The sequence below is a fragment of the Aulonocara sp. 'chitande type north' Nkhata Bay genome, linkage group LG23, assembly GCF_057382095.1.
Source record: "Aulonocara sp. 'chitande type north' Nkhata Bay isolate Kocher_YH1m ecotype deep benthic linkage group LG23, A_spYH_male_GT1.1, whole genome shotgun sequence".
Taxonomy (NCBI): domain Eukaryota; kingdom Metazoa; phylum Chordata; class Actinopteri; order Cichliformes; family Cichlidae; genus Aulonocara; species Aulonocara sp. 'chitande type north' Nkhata Bay.
In genome coordinates, this window is record NC_141365.1 from 42806684 (window position 1) to 42830054 (window position 23371).

At 42.0% G+C, this 23371-nt stretch overlaps 1 protein-coding gene across 1 annotated transcript in view; it reads left to right on the plus strand.

The window, feature by feature from the left end:
- The first annotated feature begins 212 nt into the window (after positions 1-212).
- The window catches only part of LOC147302526 (uncharacterized), a 29480-nt gene continuing 6321 nt past the window's right edge, over positions 213-23371 (plus strand). Inside the window, exons 1-5 of the mRNA XM_086282183.1 lie at positions 213-642; positions 1228-1371; positions 11364-11651; positions 11874-11953; positions 12246-12426. Coding sequence (XP_086138309.1) covers positions 1290-1371; positions 11364-11651; positions 11874-11953; positions 12246-12426 — 631 coding nt within the window. The 5' untranslated portion in view covers positions 213-642; positions 1228-1289. The remainder of the gene's footprint in view (positions 643-1227; positions 1372-11363; positions 11652-11873; positions 11954-12245; positions 12427-23371) is intronic.

Consider the following 23371-nt stretch of genomic DNA (forward strand, 5'->3'; position numbering starts at 1 on the left):
TATTTTTTTAATTAATGAATTAAAACCTTCACATTTAGACAGAGACATTGTTACTCTGCTTCCTCTTATTTTATAAGCAGAATTGGCTTCATTCATTCACTCATTCAATCATATGACTTTTATTCACTTACTTCCACTTTTGTTCATTTTAACCAGCATGTTTTGTGTTTTTGTCTGAAGGCGGCATGTATGACATGACCTGCTGCCAGGTTAATAAACTGCTATCAGTGGAAAACGAGGAATCCGCAGTGGAATATGTAATCAATAGTTGCCAGAGTGACACTGCTTCTTTCATAAGAAATATCCAAACTTTTATACAGCTGTCTGAATGGCCAGATGTTTTTTTTTTATTATTTATACTTCAGTATGTTTATGAAGGCATTTTGAAAACATGCCACCACGATGATCCCAAACAGATCCTGGAAATGACAGTTCAGGGGGCGGATCGGGTCCGCAGTCGCTTCCGCTTTGATAATCACAGTTCCCAGGATCACACCGCCTCCACCCTGAGTCAGAAGAAATCTTTTTAATTCATGATTTTTTTCTTTTTTTTTAATGGATCACATGGACTTTATTAATCATCATCTGCTGTCTGATAGCCTCACTGCAACTTAGGCTTCGTCCACATCCACACTGCTTTGGGTGGGTCTAAGCTTTGTGATCACAGAATCATTGTTTTCTAATACGCGCGTGTAAGAAATCGATGCAAATCTATCAACGTTATGTGTGCTGTGAACCCCGAAGACGAACGCGGTCAGTATCCATGATTGCTGTGATAGAGGAGCTGAAGAGAGAGTGGGTGAGCTGGGCTGACTTATAACTGCGGAAAGAGAGAGAGAGCGAGAGAGCTGCGCAGTAAATTCCTTCCTTTAAATAATAAATAAATAATATTAAATACAAGAGACATTTTCAGCTCTAACCACAGTCTGGTCTATTGTTCAATTAGTTCAATTGTTTTTTTGTTTTTTTTTTTACTTTCACTTTCTATTTACTGTGTTCGGTGACGTCATCCTCACTCTCTATAGCCAGAAATTGAGGCAATATTCCTGTTTGAATATAATATGTTGGTAACCAAAAGGGAAACTTAAGAACATGCTAGACAGTCTGGATTGCATCAGTTGGCTCAACAATTTCCCGAAAACACATCTGCTTTGTTTGCAGCTGTTTTTGTTTGTTTGATACATTTTGTTCATTTTTGCTCACTTTTGTATTTTTTCACGTCGTTAGAAGGCCTTTGGATATTCATCTACCCCTGATTTGGACTGAGTAACTGTTTGGACCTGAATGTGATGAGAAGAGTGAAGAAGATGTCTTCTTCTTCCATTATCACCGCTGTGTTTCTGCTCTGCTGCTTAGCCAACGGCTCCACAGGTACAAATACAATTTAATGAATCTCATTATTAATTCCTCAGGCTTTATTAAAGGAAAAGTTCATTTTAACTTTTCAAATCGTTCTTTAAGATGCCACTTGTGATTGGCCAGATGTTCTATGTGATTTAGTGATCGTGCAGTTTTATTTCTTTTTCAATTTCTTTTTTTTCTTTATGAGGCTGTCAGTGGAAATGTGCTTTACCATCAAAAAACCTAGAATTTAGCAATAATTACTGAACTAAAGTATCTCTGCTGTCACTGAAGCTTTGCAAAATCCTCTTGGAGGATTGCCTTTTCACATCTCTGATGCAGCGTGATGGCTTTGCCCTTGCTGTTCTTAGGCTCACCACATCCAGCCATGGTTTCTGATTGGCCCGGACAGTGACAGTCCTGGTCTCTGTGACATCACTGATGCACTTTGAAATGTAGGCAATGACAGTTTGTCTGTGAAGGTTCTCAGTCATCTGGGTAATCGCAGTCTAAGGAGCTGGGAAAGAAAAATTTCTTCAAGTTTCTTGAACACGTTTCACCTCATATGAGAAGCTTCTTCAGTTCTAAGACCAATTGGTGGAAAGTCCCAGATTTAAGCCCTTTGGGGGAGACCCTCAAGAGGGTCATGGACCCCCTATTGATCCCCTACCTAATCACATGATCCAAGGTGTGAAAACAGGTGTAGGTGACAGCCAAGGTTTTGGGTGAGCTCATTGTGAAACCTGGCCCCACCCTATCATGTGATTTCCTGAGGTTAGATGGCCCAGGATGTGAGTGGGCGTTAAGGTGCCTGGGAAGGGATCTCAAAACTGGATCATAGATGGCAGACAGTTGGTGTCGTAAACCCCCGCCTCTGTTCAAAGATGGTCGCTCACAGTGGACATAAATGGCTTCTTTCTCTCCTTTCAAACCATCTGTCTTCTCTGTCCAAAATGTGAACATTGGCATGCTCAAAAGAGTGACCTTTGACCTTTAGATGCAGATGGACAGCAGAGTCTTGTCCTGTGGAGGTGGCTCTTCTATGTTGATCCAGCTTGTTGTCCAGGGAGAGCACGTTGGACAGTACGATGGGGGAAATAGCAGGTTTGTGTGAATTAGCTGCTAGCCTACTCCGGATGCCTCCACACTTACCCGTCTTCTTCCTCTTGCACTGCCTGACACGTTCCATCTGTGTGCGAGATCTAGTAGCAGGGCTCGCTGAATGTAGGTGCCTCCGAAGCAGTCCGCAGTCCCTCAGTGTAATTCATAGCTCTTCCGTGATTAATAAAGTCAGTTTGCTTTTCTTGATTTTGAGAAGGAGCTCATGACAGTGTGGGCCTTGTTTCACAAGAAAAAGAGCAAAACAAAGACACTGTTTTGTCGGGACAGAGAGCAGCCGCCCTGTGTGTCCATGTCGGGATAAGATGGTGAAAGATGAATGTAGTGTTCTGTTGCAGAGTGTAGCAACTCCGATCAAACACCAAGCTAAACCTCTGTCAATGAATACACGAGTCCGAGTAGAGTTGACTTTTTACTCAGAATCTTCATTTGACAAGCGGTGAAAACTGTAGTTGAAAAGAAATACAGAATAGAAAAAATGATCGTTTACATAAATATTGCATCATGAAATAACTCAAAATGTGACCTTACACCTTCGTGTTAGCTTTAGCAACAGTAATGATCATCAAAACTGCCCTTTTTTAACATGTCCTCCATGAATCACAAATAAAATATAATTTTTAACAAATACCGCTATTTATGCCTTTTTAACACCTTCACCATGAAATATATACACTTACGACGTTGCCTGAACAATGTTCCCAAGTGGATGGCTGTGGATAAGCCTCAGAGCAAGACCGCATGTCCCTCTCCCTCTTAGAGCAACCAGGAAGAGGAATTAAACAGGAAATGAAGTAATACAGGTCACCCACCAGGAAGTGAGGTCACCAGCAAGCTAACCTTCAAATTTAAAGCTTCTTAACATTTTGAAGTCCTTTTACTGTTCTTTTTAACTTAAATACATACAAAAGAATTACTTTAAGCAAACATTAAAGATAAATGAAATAAATGCCTTTGAGGCATCACACTCCCCGCCTGGCCTGTGTGAGGCCACTATGAACTGGAATGAGTCCAAACAACAGTCCTTAAATCAGTCCTTAGGCAGAAGAAGAACTACTTCTGCAACTGGCCTAAGGAAGGTTCTTGTGTCACCTTGGTCGGTCGTTTTTACTTCAACCTTTCTCACATGTCCATCCTTCCCAGGAAAGGTTGCTGTGACTATGGCCATGGGCCAGTAGTTGCGGATGGTCTGCTTGTCCCTGAGGAGGACCAGATCCCCAACTTGAAGGTTTCTGCGTGTCACTGTCCATTTTTGTCTTTGTTGTAAGGATGGTAAGTATTCTTTGCTCCAACGGGCCCAAAACTGGTTTGCGAGCGCTTGAACTTGCCTCCATTGTTTTGTGAAGAGGTCCTTGTCTGTGAAATCTCCTGGAGGAGGTGGAACTCCTGATTTCTGTGTGAGGAGCATGGCTGGTGAAAGAATGAAAGGTTGGTTTGGGTCTGTAGACACAGGTAGGAGTGGACGTGCATTGATGATAGCTATAATTTCTGCCATTAGTGTTGACAGCACTTCATGGGTCAGGCGACTCTTTTGCTGCAAGAGCATTGAATCAAGGATTCTCCTGGCAACACCAATCATCCGTTCCCATGAGCCTCCCATGTGGGAAGCATGCGGAGGTCTGAAGTTCCAGCTACATCCTTGCTTGCTGAGGTACCCCTGTACAGTATTACCCATCTCCAACTCCTTGCTAGCTCCAATGAAGTTGGTCCCACAATCAGACTGAAGTTCCTTTGCAGGGCCTCTGAGAGCGAAGAACCGCCTGAGAGCATTTATACAGCTAGATGTGTCCATAGACTCAATCAGCTCAATGTGGACGGCCCTTGAACTCAAACAACTAAACATCATGGCCCACCGTTTGCTCTCTGCCTGTCCTCCTCTAGTGCGTCTGGCTACAACAGACCAAGGTCCAAAGACGTCAAGCCCCACGTATGTGAAGGGAGGGCAAACCTTGAGACGTTCCGGCGGTAAGTCAGCCATACGTTGTTCTTCCGGTCTCCCACGCAGCTTCCGGCAGATTACGCATTTGTGTAGGACTGAATTGATTAGTCGCTTCCCACCCAAAATCCACAGTCCAGCTGCCCTCACTGCACCTTCTGTGAGATGTCGACCCTGATGTCTCACCTGCTCATGGTGATGTCGTACGAGCAGTAAGGAAACGTAGCTGTCCTTGGGTAGGATTACTGGGTTCTTTTCTTCACATGTTAGTTGAGAATGTTTCAGTCTGCCTCCAACACAGATGAGACTACTCTCCAAAGTTGGACTGAGTTTATTTAACGGGCTGTTTGTGGACACCACTTTGTTTGCTTGGAGGGCTGACAGTTCCTTGGCAAAGGCTGGCCTTTGTGCTGCTTGCAGAATGACATATTTCGCTTGAGCTATTTCATCCACAGTACGAGGTAAGCGGCATCTGTGCCATCCTGTACACCTGCTGTTTTGGTTTGAATGTTTGTGAGATCTTGCCACATGGATAAGGAAAGCCACAGCTCGCAGTAGAGAGGTAAAGGTGGAGAAACGGCGAAAGCGATCAGGGGTAAGTACAGGTTCCTTCAGATGAGTAGTGTAGGTGCGTACCTGTGGTCGAATCTCTGAGTCATTTCCCGGGTCGATGAGCTCAAACGTCTCACTGGTTTGTGTTGTTTCTGCAGATAACTGATGCAGGAATGAAGGTCCGGTGAACCAAGAACTCTGTGCCAGATGGGATGCAGGCAGAGATCTAGATGCATGGTCCGCAGGGTTTGCTTCCGTGCACACATAATGCCATTGTTCTGGTCTAGTAGATTGTCGGATACGTTGGACTCTGTTATGGACATATGTGTAGAAGCGTTTTGTAGTATTACAAATGTACCCGAGCACCACCTTACTGTCCGTGTAGAACCTCACAGCATCCAGTTTCAGATCCAGCTCCTCTCGGATGAGATCCGCCATTTCTACTGCAAGGACGGCAGCGCAGAGTTCGAGCCTCGGGATTGTTGGTTCAGACTGGGGTGCTAATTTGGCTTTGCCCATAACAAATCCTACTTCCACTTTTCCGTCTTCCTGGATGGCTCTCAAGTAAGCGATAGCCCCAATGGCCATAGTTGAGGCATCTGAGAATACAAACAACTCTGTGCGCACAGCTTTGGTGAGCGAGGTTGATGTGTATGCACGTGGCACATGAAGCTCCTTTAGGACTTGAAGAGAATTTCTCCAGGTTTCCCATTTCTTCAGCTTGTCTTCTGGGAGAGGTGCATCCCAGTCAGTCAGTTCTGAACTAAGTTCCCTAAGAAGAGCTCGTCCCTGGATTGTGACAGGTGCCAGCATACCCATCGGATCAAAAACACTATTGACGGTGGAGAGGACTCCACGTCGGGTGAAAGGTTTGATAATAGTTGATGCAGAGAATGTAAATGTGTCTTTTCTGATCTCCCAAAGCAAACCCAGGCTGCGCTGCATGGGTGCTGTCTCCCCACTCAAATCCAGATCCTTAATGAGCGGGACACAATCTTCTGGCGGGAAAGCTCCAGTGACTGCTGGACTGTTCGACACAAACTTGTGCAAGCGGAGGTTTGATTCAGCAAGTGAAGCCTGAGTTTGTTGGAGAAGGTTGATTGCTTCTGCTTCAGATGGGAGAGACACCAAGCCATCATCCACGTAAAAGTGCCTTTCCACAAATTTAATTGTGTCGGCACCGTACTTCTGGGCACCTTCAGCAATGGCTCTTCGCATACCATAGATGGCCACAGCCGGAGATGGTGAGTTGCCAAAGACATGAACCCTCATGCGGTAGTCGATAACCGCCTTGGTGAGGTCGTTGTCCTCATACCACAAAAACCGGAGGAAGTTACGGTGCCTTTCGTGGACCAAAAAGGAGTGAAACATTTGTTGGATGTCGGCGAGGATAGCTACTCTCTCCCTTCGAAAGCGTAGAAGGACACCCAAGAGAGAATTGTTGAGGTCGGGACCAGTCAGAAGCACGTCATTGAGGGAGACCCCACAGTACTGAGCGCTGGAATCAAAAACCACCCTGATTTGGTTGGGCTTTTGTGGGTGGTATACCCCGAATGATGGAAGAAACCAGCACTCTTCATCTTCCTTCAAGGGCGGTGCCACCTCTGCGTGACCGTTGGCAATGACCTTCTCCATGAATGCCACATATTGCTTCTGCATCTCGGGTTTCTTCCTGAATTGGCGTTGCAAGGATTCGAACCTCTTAACCGCATGCTCTTTATTATTTGGCAAACGTTGCCGTGGCTCCTTGAATGGCAATGGAGCAACCCAACTACCAGTGTCATCTCTGTGGACATTTGTATCCATGATCTCTAGGAAAAGGATGTCTTCTATTGATGGGGCAGGTTTGTTATCATCTTCAGATTGTTTAAACACTGTGTGTCCTAGCATCCTCTCAGGCGTTTTGTTAGACCTGCTGAAGCTTGGCTGTGTTTCTTTGACATGCATGAAACTTGCACAGGGCTGAAATATGGAATGGCGACCGCTGTCTACCACATGGGTCTTGAATGTGTCCACTGTTGGCTTATGCACATTACCTAGGCACACCTCCCCTATCACCACCCAGCCTAGATCGAGACGTTGTGCAAAGGGAGCGTTGTGTGGCCCGTTAACTTGTTGCCTGACCTTGTGTGCTCTAAGCACGTCTCTCCCGAGCAGCAGGAGTATCTCTGCTTCTGGGTCTAGATCGGGGATGTGTTTGGCTATATGGTGGAGATGAGGATGATGCAAAACAGCACCTGGTGTTGGGATTTCCGCTCGATTGTCAGGGATTTCGGGGCACTCAAGGAGTGGTGGAAGAGGTATGAGCACGTTGCCGTGCAACGACTCTATCTGGAATCCCTCTGCCTTTCTGCCATACGTTTCGATGACACCGGAGCATGTTCTGAGATGGTATAAGAGTGGTTCGTTCTCCACACCAAACAGCTCAAAGAACTCTGGCCTGGCTAAAGAGCGATTGCTCTGGTCGTCCAGAATTACATAAGCTTTAATGGCTTTGTGTTTTGAATGTTTGGGGTAGACCTTTGCGAGGCAGATCTTAGAGCAAGAACGACCCCACTGGCCGGGGCCACAAACCTCTGTGCAGCTGGTTCTAACATCAGTTACGTTAGAGTCATCTTCTCCCTCCCCGCCATTCTCTTGTGGTGGTGGTGGAGCCTTGGCGAGTTGAGGTTGTGGGCCAGGGTGCATGGCTGCATCATGATAGATGCTTTCACACTCTAAGCATTTCACGGAAGATTTGCAGTCTTTGGCAACATGTGAAGTTGAAGAACAACACTTGAAGCATATTCCTTTCTGTTTTAGAAAGGCCTTCCTGTCATCGATGGACTTGTTTCTGAATGTCCTGCATTTTTTAAGTGGGTGAGGTTTATTGTGCAATGGGCAGTTCTTGTTAGCGTCGTTGTTGATTGTAGAGACATCTGTTTTGTGAACCGCGATAGACTTGTTGGTATTAAAGCTCTTCATAGGTAATCTTTCTGGTTTTGTGGGGCTTGCGCCGTTGCTTTGACGAATAAAGCTGGGGTCATTTCGCTTCTTTGCCTCATGACAAACAAAGTTACAAAAGTAACTAAAGGGAGGGAAGCAGCCGTTATTCTCTTCTTTGTACCACGACCCAGATGACACCCACTTATCCTGGAGCCCATATGGGAGCTTGTCTACAATAGGTCCGATACCTCTGGAGGTGTCTAGATATGACAGCCCAGTGAGGTATCCATCCTCCTTTGCGCCTTGTATCTCCATAAGCAAATCCCCAAGTTCACGTAATCTGATGTGATCTTTGGCTGCAATTTTTGGAAAACTGTCAAGTCTCTGAAACAGTGACTGCTCGATCATCTCAGGGGCACCATAGCAGTCATTCAGCCTCTCCCATGCCTTGCGCAGAGCCAAACTAGCATTATTCACATGCACTGAGCGTATGCATCTTATTTGCTGTCCAGACTCTTTTCCTAACCATTTGGTCATGAGGTCTAATTCTTGTGTTTCTGTAAGTTGAACCTCAGCCACAGCGTTAGTGAATGAGGACCGCCATGCACGGAAATTCTCTGGCTTATCATCAAATTGGTACAGTCCTGACGTAACGAGATCACGTCGCGCCAAATATTGTGCCAGAGGGTCTGGAGGTTGTGGCACGCTCACTGGAAGCATATGCTGGGGTGTTTGTGATTGAGCACTTATATACATGCGAGGGTTTGTTCTTTCGACGTCGGTCTTCGATTCAGCTCTGGTCAGTTTAGACAGGTTTGTTGTGGGTGGATGCGTCCCATTATCCACTTCAGGCTTGGGCTTGCTATTGCTATGTTGGAATTCCGCTAAGCTTACAGGTGGATGCCATGTTCTAAAACTGTCTTGTGATTCTGTACGGTCTACAGATTTAACAGGTGGGACAGATACTGGTGCGAAGGTAGACTGATTCTGATCATTTTGAGAGCAAACATATTCACTAGTACGTTGCAATCTAAGCCTGTCTTCTGACTCAGATTTCATATTTTCTACATTTCCATGCATTTCTGCTACATCTTCTAACACCTGTGCTTCAGCGATGGCTGCGTCTGCTTCACGATTTAATGTTAGCACTTCCAGCTCTGTATCAATTCTAGCAGCTTCCAACTGATTTTGAGCTTCTCTAGTTTTCCTTTCTGCTTCTCTAGCAGCCTTTTCCAATTTTAATTTAGCCTCCTGGCTAGCATATGATGCTCGTACCTTAGCAGCTTCTGCTTTAGCTCTGGCGCGAGCCGCACTTACAGATGATGCTGATGTCACGTTGCTCCTGGTATTTGATACCGATGACTTGTTGCTTGCTGCCATCATGAACACGTAGGACCATCGAGTGCCGTCTTTTCACTGTAGTGTTCTGTTGCAGAGTGTAGCAACTCCGATCAAACACCAAGCTAAACCTCTGTCAATGAATACACGAGTCCGAGTAGAGTTGACTTTTTACTCAGAATCTTCATTTGACAAGCGGTGAAAACTGTAGTTGAAAAGAAATACAGAATAGAAAAAATGATCGTTTACATAAATATTGCATCATGAAATAACTCAAAATGTGACCTTACACCTTCGTGTTAGCTTTAGCAACAGTAATGATCATCAAAACTGCCCTTTTTTAACATGTCCTCCATGAATCACAAATAAAATATAATTTTTAACAAATACCGCTATTTATGCCTTTTTAACACCTTCACCATGAAATATATACACTTACGACGTTGCCTGAACAATGTTCCCAAGTGGATGGCTGTGGATAAGCCTCAGAGCAAGACCGCATGTCCCTCTCCCTCTTAGAGCAACCAGGAAGAGGAATTAAACAGGAAATGAAGTAATACAGGTCACCCACCAGGAAGTGAGGTCACCAGCAAGCTAACCTTCAAATTTAAAGCTTCTTAACATTTTGAAGTCCTTTTACTGTTCTTTTTAACTTAAATACATACAAAAGAATTACTTTAAGCAAACATTAAAGATAAATGAAATAAATGCCTTTGAGGCATCACAATGAACCTTTAGGCCCTCCCTCGATTCAGAGATGGTCTTTCCCTTTTCACGTAAATGGCCTCCTTGACGCCGTGCTCAAACCAGCGTTCCTCCCTGTCCAGGATGTGAACATCCTCATGCTTGAAAGAGTGTCCACTGGCCTGTAGCTGTAAATAGACTGCAGAGTCCGGCCTAACGAGGTAGTTCTTCTGTGTTGTGCCATCCTCTTTGCCAGAGGTTGTTTGGTTTCTCCGATGTATAAATCCTGGCAATCCTCCTGGCACTCAACAGCGTACACTATGTTACTCTGTTTGTGTCGGGGGACCTGATCCTTGGGTGGACCAATTTTTGGCGCAGCGTGTTTTGGGATTTGAAACCCACAAAGATTCAGTGTTTAGAAAAAATGCGTCTCAACTGCTCCGACACTCCTGACACATACAGGATCACTACGAGTCTTCGCTTAGGCAGCGTTCGTCCTTCTCTCCTGGATTGCCTGGAGCTTTCTGGTTGGGGAAACCTACAGTCAGCTGAGACCAGTGTTGGGCAAGTTACTTTGAAAAAGTAATTATAGTTACTAGTTACTACTTCAAAAAAGTAACTGAGTTAGTAACTGAGTTACATGATTCTAAAAGTAATTAATTACTTGAAAAGTAACGATTGCGTTACTTTAAAAAAATGTTTAACCCTCTGGGGTCCAGCTTATAATTGTCCATTTTTAGCTACTTTTGATTTTTGATCAAAAACCAGACAAAAAACATAAAATCAGAGTAGAAAAAGTTATATTTTTTACTGTAACAACCACAAACATGTTTATTGAATCATATTTCATAACTTTAAATGCAAATAAAAATTGTCAATTTTAAAATCATATGCACAAGTTTTGCAAACAACAAAGTTATTTGCATCCATTTAACTTTTACCCTTTTTAAAATAACCATTTCAAATTATTTACATAACCATCAGCTGTTCTGCATTCAATAAGTGTTCCCACACCATATAGAAGAACTCCAAAAAAAGCCTGATACCTGCAGGTCTGACAGCAGCAGGTGTATCACTCCTGATAGCAGTCGCCTCATTGTTCTGACACACAACACAAAACTCTCTCTCGCTCACTCTCTCACTCACTCGATTGTTTTATAGCTGTTTGTGGTTGTGTAGTTTGTAATGCTGTTAGTCCCATCACTGGGACTGAAGAAGTCACTTGGATGAGTGACGAAACATTTCTCCCAAACAAAACGCTACGTCCAGTTGAACAGAATTAACTTTTTGGGATTACCTGGATGCACTTTTGTTTCTTCTTGACACCAGGTTTTCATTCACCTTTTAAACATAAAAAAAAAACACCAAGAAGTAATAAAAATAATAATTTCCTTCAAATTTGATGAATTGACATGTAGTTGTTGAGAGCTTTTCTAGCATGACTATTCTTCATTTCTTTATCTTTCAGGCTCTCAGGATGATTGTGTTTATGCTGCAACAGGATCAAACTTCACTGTGCCACTTAGATATGAGCTGAAGGAATCAGATTACCTGAAATGGCTCAAGGACACAAGAATAATCTTTTATCGCAGACAGAAACAGGTGATGAGAGGGATAAATGATGATGTTGATTCAACTGGATCACTAAAGCTGACACAACTCACCAAAGACAAGTCAGGACGATACAGACCAGAGGTTTACACAGAGGGAATAAATGTGGGGGGAGATTTACAGAGTGTGCATTTGTGTGTATTAGGTAAGTAAAACACATTATATGTGTATTTGTTGTGTTTGTACTACTTCTATCACAACAAGCAAGTGTGCTAAGCTGTCTTAGTCATACTTTGTCATTAAGAGTATTTGGTTTTATTATGACGCCACTTTTCAGTCTTATTAATCAACAGTGTTGGTTACTGTAGAAAAGCATTATCAGCAGTAGTTTATATAATGTTGATATAAAGAAATTTTCTGTACTCAGACCGTGTGCAGAAGCCCAAAGTAACAGTGATGTGTGCAGGCGATAAGACAAAAGTCTCTTTTACTTGCAATGTTATTAAGGTGAGTACAATATTTATTGTTTCAGGTGCAATTAAGTTAGAGTAATCTACCAATAACTGACTCATAATTAAGCTGTTGAAGAATCTGTAGTTTGCAGTGTGCATTTCCTCAGATGTTGTTTCAGTGAGGCTTGGGTCTCTATGTATGTATTATTTAATTATATAGGCTGGAAAATTACCCAAAATGTATGAAAAGATTATTATATTTCTAATTTTGGCGAAGTTTAACTTTTTATGTTAGACTTAAAATCTGAACCTTCCAATAAATCCACTAATTGTCTGTTTGTCTACAGAGTGAAAATAATTTTCAGATCAAATGGTTTATGGGTGATAAACCTGTGGCAGAAAAAGAGACTGGCAAGGAGCTGACAAGGCCAGCCGAAGACGTGCTAAATGCTCGTTTCTCTTGCAATGTTTCTAACCCCGTCAGCTCTGAGATCAGTCAGCCTGTTCAACAAGACTGCATTAAGCCCTGTAAGTAGTCAAGTCAGTGACACTGGGTTGTGCAAGTATGATGTGCTATCACGTGTCACCTGTCAGTCATCTCCAAATAAATACATTTCTGCTCCTGTTGTTTTAAGCTGATCACAGTGGCATCTGGATCGCTGTGGGTATGTTTCACATCTTATATGAAATGTGGAGGAATTAAACTTCACACAATCATTTGTCTATTTCTAGTCCCACTTTAACATGTCAAACACAATTTGCTGTTATTCTTCACCATCAGGCATTTGTATTTGTTTGGTGGTAATCCTTGTTGTCGTCATTTGCTGTGTCCAGTCCAGACGGAAAAAGCGGATTAAAAAAATCCGTAAGATTTCTTTTCAAAAATGTCGTCTCCTTTTTATTTTGTTGCTGGGTTGTTTTGGCTGGTGTTTGGTGGCAGGGCGTATACTTCACTGAAAGCTCAATAACGTTTCTTCCTTGAGTATTGAGACAATAAGTTCATTTTTCTTTAGGTTTAGCCATTGTAATGAATTTCACAGTGCGGTATTGACATTAGGATTAAACAAACCAGGCTGAGCATGTGATGCTGGATTAGGCTACAGATGACACAAATTATTGTGTCAAAGAAGGAAATTAAGTTTTTAATGTTTTGAGCAGTTTCTTATCTTTTACTACATGGTCAGAAATCATCACGTGTTGCTGAAATGACCTTTTTTGTGACTGGGTGGTCTGTGGTCTGGATTTGATTTCATTTTTATTTTTTTTAAATCTGAGTGACACCTCCAACATGTGTTGAGCTTTTACATTTTGTTGATTGCAAAGCAGATGAAGTTTGATTCTAGCTCATCTTTGTTTAGCTGACAACACCACATCAAAGCCAGGGTCTTAGTATGAGCAGGTTTTGCCAGAAATGATGAGAGATGATTGTGATGTGAAGACACAGGATTTCTTTTGTCCTGTTTCCCTCCTCTCACCCTAACCGGTGGCGGCTGATGGCTCCTCCTCCCTGAGCTGGTGGTTTCTTCCTTAAAGGGAGTTTTTCCTTCTCACTGTCACTAAAGCTCTTACTCATAGGGGGTCATATGATTGTTGGGGTTTTCTGTTTCTTTGGATTACTGTAAGGTCTTGACAATATAAAGTGTCTCGCATCAACTATTGTTGTGATTTGGCGCAGTATTGACACAACTGAACTGAGCTGATTCTCCCTCTGACCTGTCGTCTATGCTTATTTTAACAGAGGAGGAGGAGCTTCGTTTGCAGATCACTCAGGAACAGCAGCAACATCAGCAGCAGCTGTAGTGAGCTGGCCTGCAACACTCAAATAACTGATCACCACCATCACGACCAGCAGCATCCCAGAACCTCTGAGTGAGACAACAGAAAAAATACAATCATTATCCAGCCTCAGTGCTGAGATGAAACGGTGTGTTTAGGACCCCTCGTTTGTTTACACTGACTGTATAAACTGGGTTAAATGTGCACACAATAATGGAGCAGGTTAATAAACCCATATAGACGATCAGTCTAAACAAGTGCTAATCAGTATTTGATCAACATTGATGGACTCATTTTTATTAAAGACTCATGTGTTACAGTGTTTTTAAAAGATGTGGAAAAACTAGATTATTCTTGGAATACTGTCGTCTACTTGTCTGTGTGGAAAAGCTTGTTCTTGTAAAAATGTGATGACACTTATATTTTGACTTTTTTAACATTTTTTCTACTTTTGTTTTTCCTGTAGGTTTTTTAAAATGTTACCTTTAAACAGTTGTAATTTAGCATAGCATAGCATGGCCATCTCTGTAGTCCTCTTGCTTGTGAACTCTGGGATTTGTATTACAACCAAAGTATCTCAAAGCCATGGCAGTCCTTTACTGTTTCTGTTTTAAACTGCTTGAAAGGGACTGACTTGTATTTTCAGACCTATGAATTCTGCCATAAACATCTGTTTGAAATGTTTTGTGTTCCTCTTCTGTTTGACAAAAAGTTCTGCTTCTATTTTTTTAATCAGTAATACTCTAATGTGAATAATAAGCATGGCCTTCCTTATGAACGCATCAACAGTTCATGTCCTCGGATAGTTTTGCCACGTGTGGAAAAAGTGTATAATTATATTTGGATATATTTTTGCAAAAGGCTGTGATTTTTCCTGCTGAAGTATTTCTTCAGCTTTCCAAGGATTTACCCATGAACTCCTGCAGCTAGATGGTACCAGAAGGTATATTTTGCTATCTGATCACATGGTTGTATAACATATTGACACTGGTCTCACTTCTGCCCTTGGATTCTGTTATTCGTGTTTTTTGTTTATCATTACTGATAAAATAAAGTATTTTACTCTTTTCTCTCGCCTCACAGTTCATTATTTCAAAACCACTACCAGGTGAAGAAAAGTGAAACAGTATTCTCTCCCGAGAAAGCAGCAGCGCCCTCTGCAGTTTGTGTGTTGAAGTGAAAAAGCTTACAGGACTGCAAGTACTGACGAGGACCAACCCTGCTCAGCTTCCAGGATCAGGCGTGTTCAGGGTGGTATGGCCATAAACGAGAGGACAGTGCAGAAACTGCCTTTTTATACGTGCTGTGATGACACACACATGCTTATATTCTTATGTTCTATATATAAGTGAAAGTCTCCAAAAGACAAAAATGTTTGACCTACAAATCGTCCTAACACACTGTGTGCTCTCTGTCAATTTAACACTGCTGAAATAAACGAACGTGTTCTTAAGGTGATGTTACTGCGGGAAAAGCAATTTTGCAGCTCAAATTTGAAGCTGCAGCTAATAAAGAAGGTTTGCATGTTTTTGTTGTAACATATGCAGTTTAGCACAATAATATATATATAGGCTTTTTATGTAGTGGCCATACCACCCTGAACACACCCGACCTTCAGGAGCAGGACTACACCTTGACACCTCCCCTTCCTGTTCTGTATATATATTAACCCCCCCTTAAGTAACCTTTCAAATTCAACCAGTACCTCCAAAACTGAAAACATCACCTTTATTTGTTATGGAATCAATCAGTAGTCCCTGTACCTTACTCAAATGAAGCAAACTAGCCAGCCTGGTAACCCGTCTGCATCATCCAGCTTAAGTGAAACTCACCCTTAAGCCTTTAGCTGTCAGCAATTATCTCCTGCCTAAAAATTCCCAGCATGCTTCACCGCCAGAGCCTCTGTTCAGACCCCGACCAAGTCACTACCTGATTCAGGTTCCCTCACTCTTTCATCAAGTTTTCTCATCATCTGCACTTTCTTCTGATCTCTTTTGCTGGCGTTCCTTTTTCATGTTTGTTGGCACATTCAATAATGCTGGCACTTCATTCAGTGCAATCCCTGACAACCTGATTGAGGTCACGAGCCGCTCGTCATCTTAAGCCTGCCTACCAGTTAGAGTCTTCGACCTTTGTAGCAGACAGTCATCAGTGCTTCTTGGGGATGGGCCATCAGTCTCCTCTGAGGGCTTCTCCAAACTGCAGCCTCAGTTCCTGCTCAGGCATCTGCCATTACCAACTAGAAACGCTGTCAAACCTGAATGAGGATGAGGTGTCAGCTGGTGAATTCTAGTGTTAGCCACATTGAGCTGCTGTGGGCAACAAGTTTCTTTTTCTCATATATATATATATTTAAAAGGTTCAAATCATGCATTTTAACATGTCTATACAAACAGGATTTTTGATGTTTGTGTTCCCACACCACCATGCAAACAGGTATAGAAGAAACCAGTTTAATGCAACAAAAACAGGAATACTGCTGTAAAACCATACAGAGGAGTTTTCTCTAGCACAAACAACTTCTGTGTATTTCCCCCTTCTTATCAGGCGTTCAGTTTCTGCAGTAAGTGTTAAACCACACATGAGAAGTGGCATGTTATTGACGACAAACTTGTTTTTTCCTTTTTAAAAACAAACAGCTGCAGGGTACAGTACACACACAGTCCCAGAGAGCCGTTTTTGTCTTAAATGCACATAAAACATTTGGTTGCACTCACACACATCTATATTTCACTCCAGTTAAATTCATTTACCAGTCTTATCATGTTTAACATCAATCTTTCATCTGGGTCCTCTTCCATCACTGCTGACAGCAGGACAAAAACAGTTCTTCGTGCTTGTGTTTTCATTTTGTTCGTTTGTTTCGTTTTTATGTTTTTAGCAGTTTTGAACTTCAACATCAGAGTGAAACCAAGATGCCGCCTTATTAGGCAGAGAGGGTCTAACAAAACAGACTGTTGTGTTCCATTAATGTTAGAGTCTGAGGTAAAATGTATGAACCAAAAGTGTTTTTTCTTACCTTTCATCCTGCCAAACCTTCAGAGGTAAGATATATTTTAATCTTCTCATCATTATAGTTTTGGCCTTTTTAACTGCAGGTGTTCTATTGTACAGAAATGCTGATGTAATAAAGATTACATAACTTTTTCATGTAATACTCATGGAAGTTTTCATTCTCGCTCATTTTTTATATGTAAAGCATCTAAATTACTAAATCCATTTTTACTGGTCTATGGAGGAACAGCATGAGCAGTGGCAGAACTACAGAATGACCTCCAGCAGGACGCTGGTGTGAATGTCTCTGATCAAACAATCAGAAACAGACTTTATGAGGGTGGTCTGAGGGCCCAGTGTCCTCTAGTGGGTCCTGTGCTCAGTGCTCAGCCATAAAGAACATTATGCTGCCTGTTACATCGTTCAGTATGACCAAGTTTGGAGGTGGGTCAAAGATGGTCTGTGGAGCCATATTCATTGAGGGACTGACCTCTACAGCCTAGGCAATGGTACCCTTACTGCCATTAGATATCAGGATGAAATCCTTGGATCCACAGACTGTAGTTGGTCCCGAGTTCCTCCTGGTGCACAACAGTGCACATCCTCATCCTGCAAGCTGTATGCAGACAGTTGATCTGCATACAGTGGGTAAAATGAGTCTTGAACAAGTCACAAATTTTCTAAGTAAATATTATATTTCTATATTTCTAATGGTGCTATTGACATGAAATTAATTCAATTATTAGTCAATCAATTATTAATAAAAAAATAAATTTAAATAAAAGCATCTTAAATTGTTATTTTATCAGATACATTGTCCTCACAGGTGTCAGCATTAGTATCCACAGGCCCTAAAATCTTTGATTGATTGATCCAGTCTTATGACATTTGAGCACATTCCAGTAATCTTCCACGAAGTGAGCAGCTGTTGCTGTCCCTCTTTTCATGCTTTGCTTTTGCTCTTAGAGCTTTCTGGCACTGACACAGTATTCATCTCACAGGCAACGATAATTTGCATCTTGATTAAGTTGGACTGATAAGCTACACTAATATCTTTCTTCAGGGTTAAGTTCAACTCCAGCTGCAGCCTCTGGGCCACTTTACTGTCGGCTATATTGCAATTAGATATTTGTTTTCTTTATTGTAACCAAAGTCATAATGCTCTGCTAGCTGATAGAGATTTCTGACAAAGGCTTTTACACTCTCACCATGTCGTTGGGAACTTTGATGGAAATTCACACGTTCATGAATCGTGTTGTTCTTCTTTAACATTTTGTAGGAATTATCGTTTGCATATCGCCGTCCTCTTGGTTGAGTTTAGCAGCAACTCAGAAGTGGGATAAACGTTGCCTCCAGACCAGCCATTGCGCTGGTTTAGTGAAGTCAAACAAATCAGGTGCATTAACCTTTGCCATTATCACTGCTTGCATCTTCTCCCTTCTGCTTCTACACCTTTGGTGGGCAACTTCTTCTGACACCGTGCCATGAAAAGTCACGGGAACTGCACAAAAACTGCACTAAAACTTTATTACTCTCAGAATCCATAGCCATTCATTCTCACTACAGATGTAATACCTTGTGTAAACTAGGGACAGCTACACTTACAGACCAGATTGTAAACAACACATCACAGCAGTGTCCTGTTTCAACTGAAAACAATGAGGAAACAACAAATAATATTCAACAAATAAAATCAGTTTGTACATTCAGGTTTATGAAAACAATTTAATTCAAAACAACAGTCATTTGTATTTTATAGCAATTTAGCATTTGATTTCAAGGTTCAAGGTTCTTTATTTGTCATATGCATAGTTATACAAGTATAAAACACAGTGAAATGTAGCCTGACACGCTCCTCGACATGTGCAAAAATTGGGGGGGGGGGGGGGGGGGGGGGGGGGGGTGTAGAGGAAGAACATGTATATATATATATATATATATATACAGTATATACACTGGGTGAATGTGCAGTAGTACCAGCAAGCAGGTGAATTCTGTACATTAATATGAATAGACATCTGACTATTTTACAGGATAGACAATATGAACATATTTAAAATTAAAGGTATTGAAATGTACATTGTGCCTTGGTTTAGTGTCTGGAAGAGAGTCCTGTCTCAGTCAATTATAGATGATGTGAGAGGGCAGGTGTGTGTGTTTAGGGCACGGATGGCTTGGGGATAGAAGCTCCTCTTGAGTCTCTCTGTCCTTGCCCGGAAGATGCGGAACCTTCTACCAGATTGCAGAAGTTGGAACAGTTTGTTGCCAGGATGGGACGGGTCCTTCAGTATCTGCGCTGCTCTAGTCCGGCATCTCCTGGTGTAGGTGTCCTGAAGCGGGGGGAGAGCAATCCTGCAGCAGCGTTCTGCTGTACGGATCACTCTCTGGAGAGCTTTTTGGTCCTTCACACAGCTGTTCCCAAACCACGATGTCATGTTCTGTGTGAGGATGCTCTCCACAGCGCCTGTATAGAAAATCCTGAGGATCTTTGGAGAGACCCTGAACTTCCTCAGTTGTCGTAGGTGATACAGGCGCTGCCTAGCCTTTTTGGTCTGGACCTGAATGTGGGCAGCCCATGTCAGGTCTGAGGAGATGTGGACACCAAGATACTTGAAGGACTGCACCCTCTCCACTGGAGCTCCATTGATGATAATGGGCTTGTAGTCTCTGTGCTGACCCCTTCTGAAGTCCACCACCAGCTCCTTGGTCTTGCTGACGTTCAGCTGGAGGTGGTTGTCCTGGCACCACGATGCCAGATTCTTCACTTCATCCATGTAGGCCGCCTCATCGTTGTTGGAGATGGCACCCAACACCACTGTGTCGTCAGCAAACTTCACAATGGTGTTGGAGCCATGGGTGGCCACACAGTCTGAAGTGTAGAGGGAGTAGAGCAGTGGTGAAAGGACACATCCCTGAGGTGCTCCTGTGTTGATGGTGATGCTGTTGGAGAAGCACCTGCCCACCCTCACCACCTGAGTTCTGCCAGTGAGGAAGTCCAACACCCATGCACACAGACGGCTGTTAAGTCACAGATCCCTCAGCTTTGTGAACAGTCTGCAGGGCACTATTGTGTTAAACGCTGAACTGTAATCAACAAACAGCATTCGCACATAGTTACCCGTTTCTTGTCCACGTGGCTGAGAGTGGTGTGTAGGACGTGGGCGATGGCATCCTCTGTGGATCTGTTGGATCTGTAGGCGAACTGCAGCGGATCTGTGGTGTCTGGGATGGAGGAGGAGATGATGTTCTTCAGCAGCCTCTCAAACACCTTCATTACTACCGAGGTCAGTGCAACTGGCCGGTAATCGTTCAGGGATGAGGGTTTGCTGTTCTTGGGCACAGGGATGATGGTGGATCTTTTGAAGCATGTGGGGACCACAGACTTCGCCAGGGACTCGTTGAAGATGGAAGTGAACACACCTGCTAGCTGGTCAGCACAGCAGCGCAGCAGACGGCCGGTGATGCCGTCTGGCCCCGCCGCTTTCCTTGTGTTCACTCTGGTTACTATTGAAAATATTTTGGTTATATTTATGTATGTTCTCTGAAGCAAAAAGCCAAAACAAGATGCACAGTCTGTGTTCTGGGTGTGAGATCTGCTTGCTTGGTTTATGAAAGTAGATGAGGCCTCTTGGGTCACTTCCTTTTAAAACCATACATGCACATGCCTACACTTGAACACACACACACACACACACACACACACACACACACACACACACACACACACACACACACACACAAAACATGTGACACTGTTGTGCTTTTACAGGAAATAACACCGACACTGGAAAGTGCTCTTTTGAGCTAAGAGTGATGGAAATAGTGAAGAACATGGTTTCTGCTGCCACCTTCGCTGTGTTTTTGCTCTGCTGCTGCTTCATTGCTTCCTCAGGTATAGTACAATTTACGGTACAATTTTGTTGTTCTTTTTGGTTTATGTTTTAGCTTTAAATTCCAAACTTGCTGGTTATGATATTTTTAAGGCAAAATTAATTAACATGTCATCTTCCAACTTTATAATTCTTCAAGACTTAACAGAGGCGAGATCTGACTCCATATTTATATTTATATTTACATGTTTCAGTACTATGTCATATACAGTATTGGGCAAGTCACTTTGAAAAAGTAATTAATTATAGTTATTACTTACTTCTTTTAAAAAAAAAGTAACGGAGTTAGTAACTGAGCTACATGATTCTAAAAGTAATTAATTACTTGAAAAGTAACTATTGCATTACTTTTTTTTTTAAAGTTTAACCCTCTGGGGTCCAGGGTATAATTGGCCATTTTTAGCTTCTTTTGATGTTTCCTCTACATTTCACCTTTAAAAAACTGTTTATTTGCCTTGTTTGGTATCATTCTTTTCAGCACAGCCTCACATGTCTGAATCTACAGTTATGTTTTCATTTTGAAATATTGTATTAACACAGTTGATCTAAAATCAGACAAAAAGCAAACATGTTTATTGAATCATATTTCATAACTTTAAATGCTAATATAAATTGCCAATTTTAAAATCATGTGCACAAGTTTTGCAAACATTAAAGTTATTTACATCCATTTACCTTTTACCCTTTTTAAAATAACCATTTCAAATTATTTACATAACAATCAGGTGTTCTCCATTCAGTAAGATGCCACGGCGTTGTAACGATAGAAATAGTAATTAGTTTCATACCCTGGAGGACGGGGCTGTGGCTCCCCACACTCCCTAGCAGATCGTTACAGGGAGAAACCTTTGGAATGCAAGCATGCTGATCCACACAGGTGTGCACACAGGTGTACACACGGGTATTCACAGACGCGGACTACAGCTTTCTTGGCTGCTGCCTCAAAGCACATTGTGCGCTGTCTATCTTGCGTGCTGCACAATATCGTTTATTATTTAGTATCTACTGATATCTACTGCTAGCTAGTTTATTGTGATGGTGCTGTTTTTTTTTATTATGTTGCTCTTTGTTGTTTGCTTTCTCTTCTGTTTTTTTTCTCCATACAGGTGACCCAGGTGTTTTGTTTTTTTTGTTTGTTTGTTTTTTTTTCTTTCTTCCCCCCCTTCTCACCGTCTCTTCTCCCCTTTGGTTTTCTTTCTCTCCCTCTCTTTCTTTCATTCTTTCTCCCTGTCCTATCCCCCAGTCATGTCTGTCCCGTTTGTAGCAACTGAAAATAAAATAAATTCACAATTATAATAAAGGTCAATCAAATGGACCAATATGGCAAGGCCATGATGATCCACTTGGTAAAATAAATCCGCTTGGCATCTTTCTTGGCCATAAGACAACAATTCTGATGGCTAAAGATCCAAACGGGACACACACACAAAAGAAAAAAAAAATAGTAATTAGTTAGATTACTCGTTACTGAAAAAAGTAACGCCAATACTTGAACGCCGTTATTCCCATCGCTGGACATATATACATATTTATATATGTACATATATATACTGTATGCTCTTCATTCTTGTTACAGTTGACCACAACATATTACTCAAACGACTGGAGAACTGGGCAGGTCTTTCAGGAACTGTACTAAACTGGTTCAAAACATACGTAGAAAACAGGAAATACTTTGTATCAATAGGTAACTTCACATCTGAGCAGACAAGTATCACATGTGGAGTTCCCCAAGGTTCCATCTTGGGACCCCTTCTGTTTAACATTTACATGCTCCCACTGGCACAGATTATAAAGAACAACAAAATAAACTATCACAGCTATGCAGATGACACACAAATATATATCACAATGTCACCAGGAGACCGAGGCCCTGTACAGGCTCTTGGTAAATGCATTGAGGAAATTAATGACTGGTTGTGCCACAATTTTCTCGAGCTAAACAAAAACAAAACTGAGGTAATAGTCTTTGGCGCCAAAGAAAAACGATTACAGGTCACCAGAGAACTTCAATCTATACACCTAAAAACCACAAACCAGGCGAGAAATTTGGGTGTAGTGATGGATGCAGACCTAAACTTAGAAAAACACATTAAGACAATAACAAAGTCAGCTTACTATCACCTCAAGAATATTTCAAGGATAAAAGATCTGATGTCTCAACAGGACCTGGAAAAACTAGTCCATGCATTCATCTTTAGTAGGCTTGATTACTGTAACAGCATCTTTACAGGTCTACCTAAAAAAATCAGTCAGACAACTACAGCTCATTCAGAACTCTGCTGCTCGAGTCCTCACTAAGACCAAAAAAGTGGACCACATCAGTCCAGCTCTGAGGTCTTTACACTGGCTGCCTGTCCGTCAGAGGATAGACTTTAAAGTTCTGATGCTGGTCTATAAAGCTCTGAATGGTTTAGGACCAAAATACATCAATGACCTCCTGACCCAGTATGAACCTTCCAGATCCCTCAGGTCATCTGGATCCGGTCTTTTATCAGTTCCCAGAGTCAGAACCAGACACGGAGAAGCTGCATTCAGCTTTTATGCTCCTTATATCTGGAACAAACTCCCAGAAAGCCTCAGATCAGCTGAAACACTCAGTTTATTTAAATCCAGGTTGAAGACTCACCTGTTCTCAGCTGCATTTGAATAAAGAACCAAATCCACACTTTTAAGCTTAAATTTCAAAACTTACATTTAACTACTGATTTTATCTACTGTTCTGATTTTATATACTGTTTTGTTTGTTTTTTAATTAGTTTGTTTGTTTGCTTGTTTTAATAAATTTTAAATCATGCTTTTTATTTGTTTTT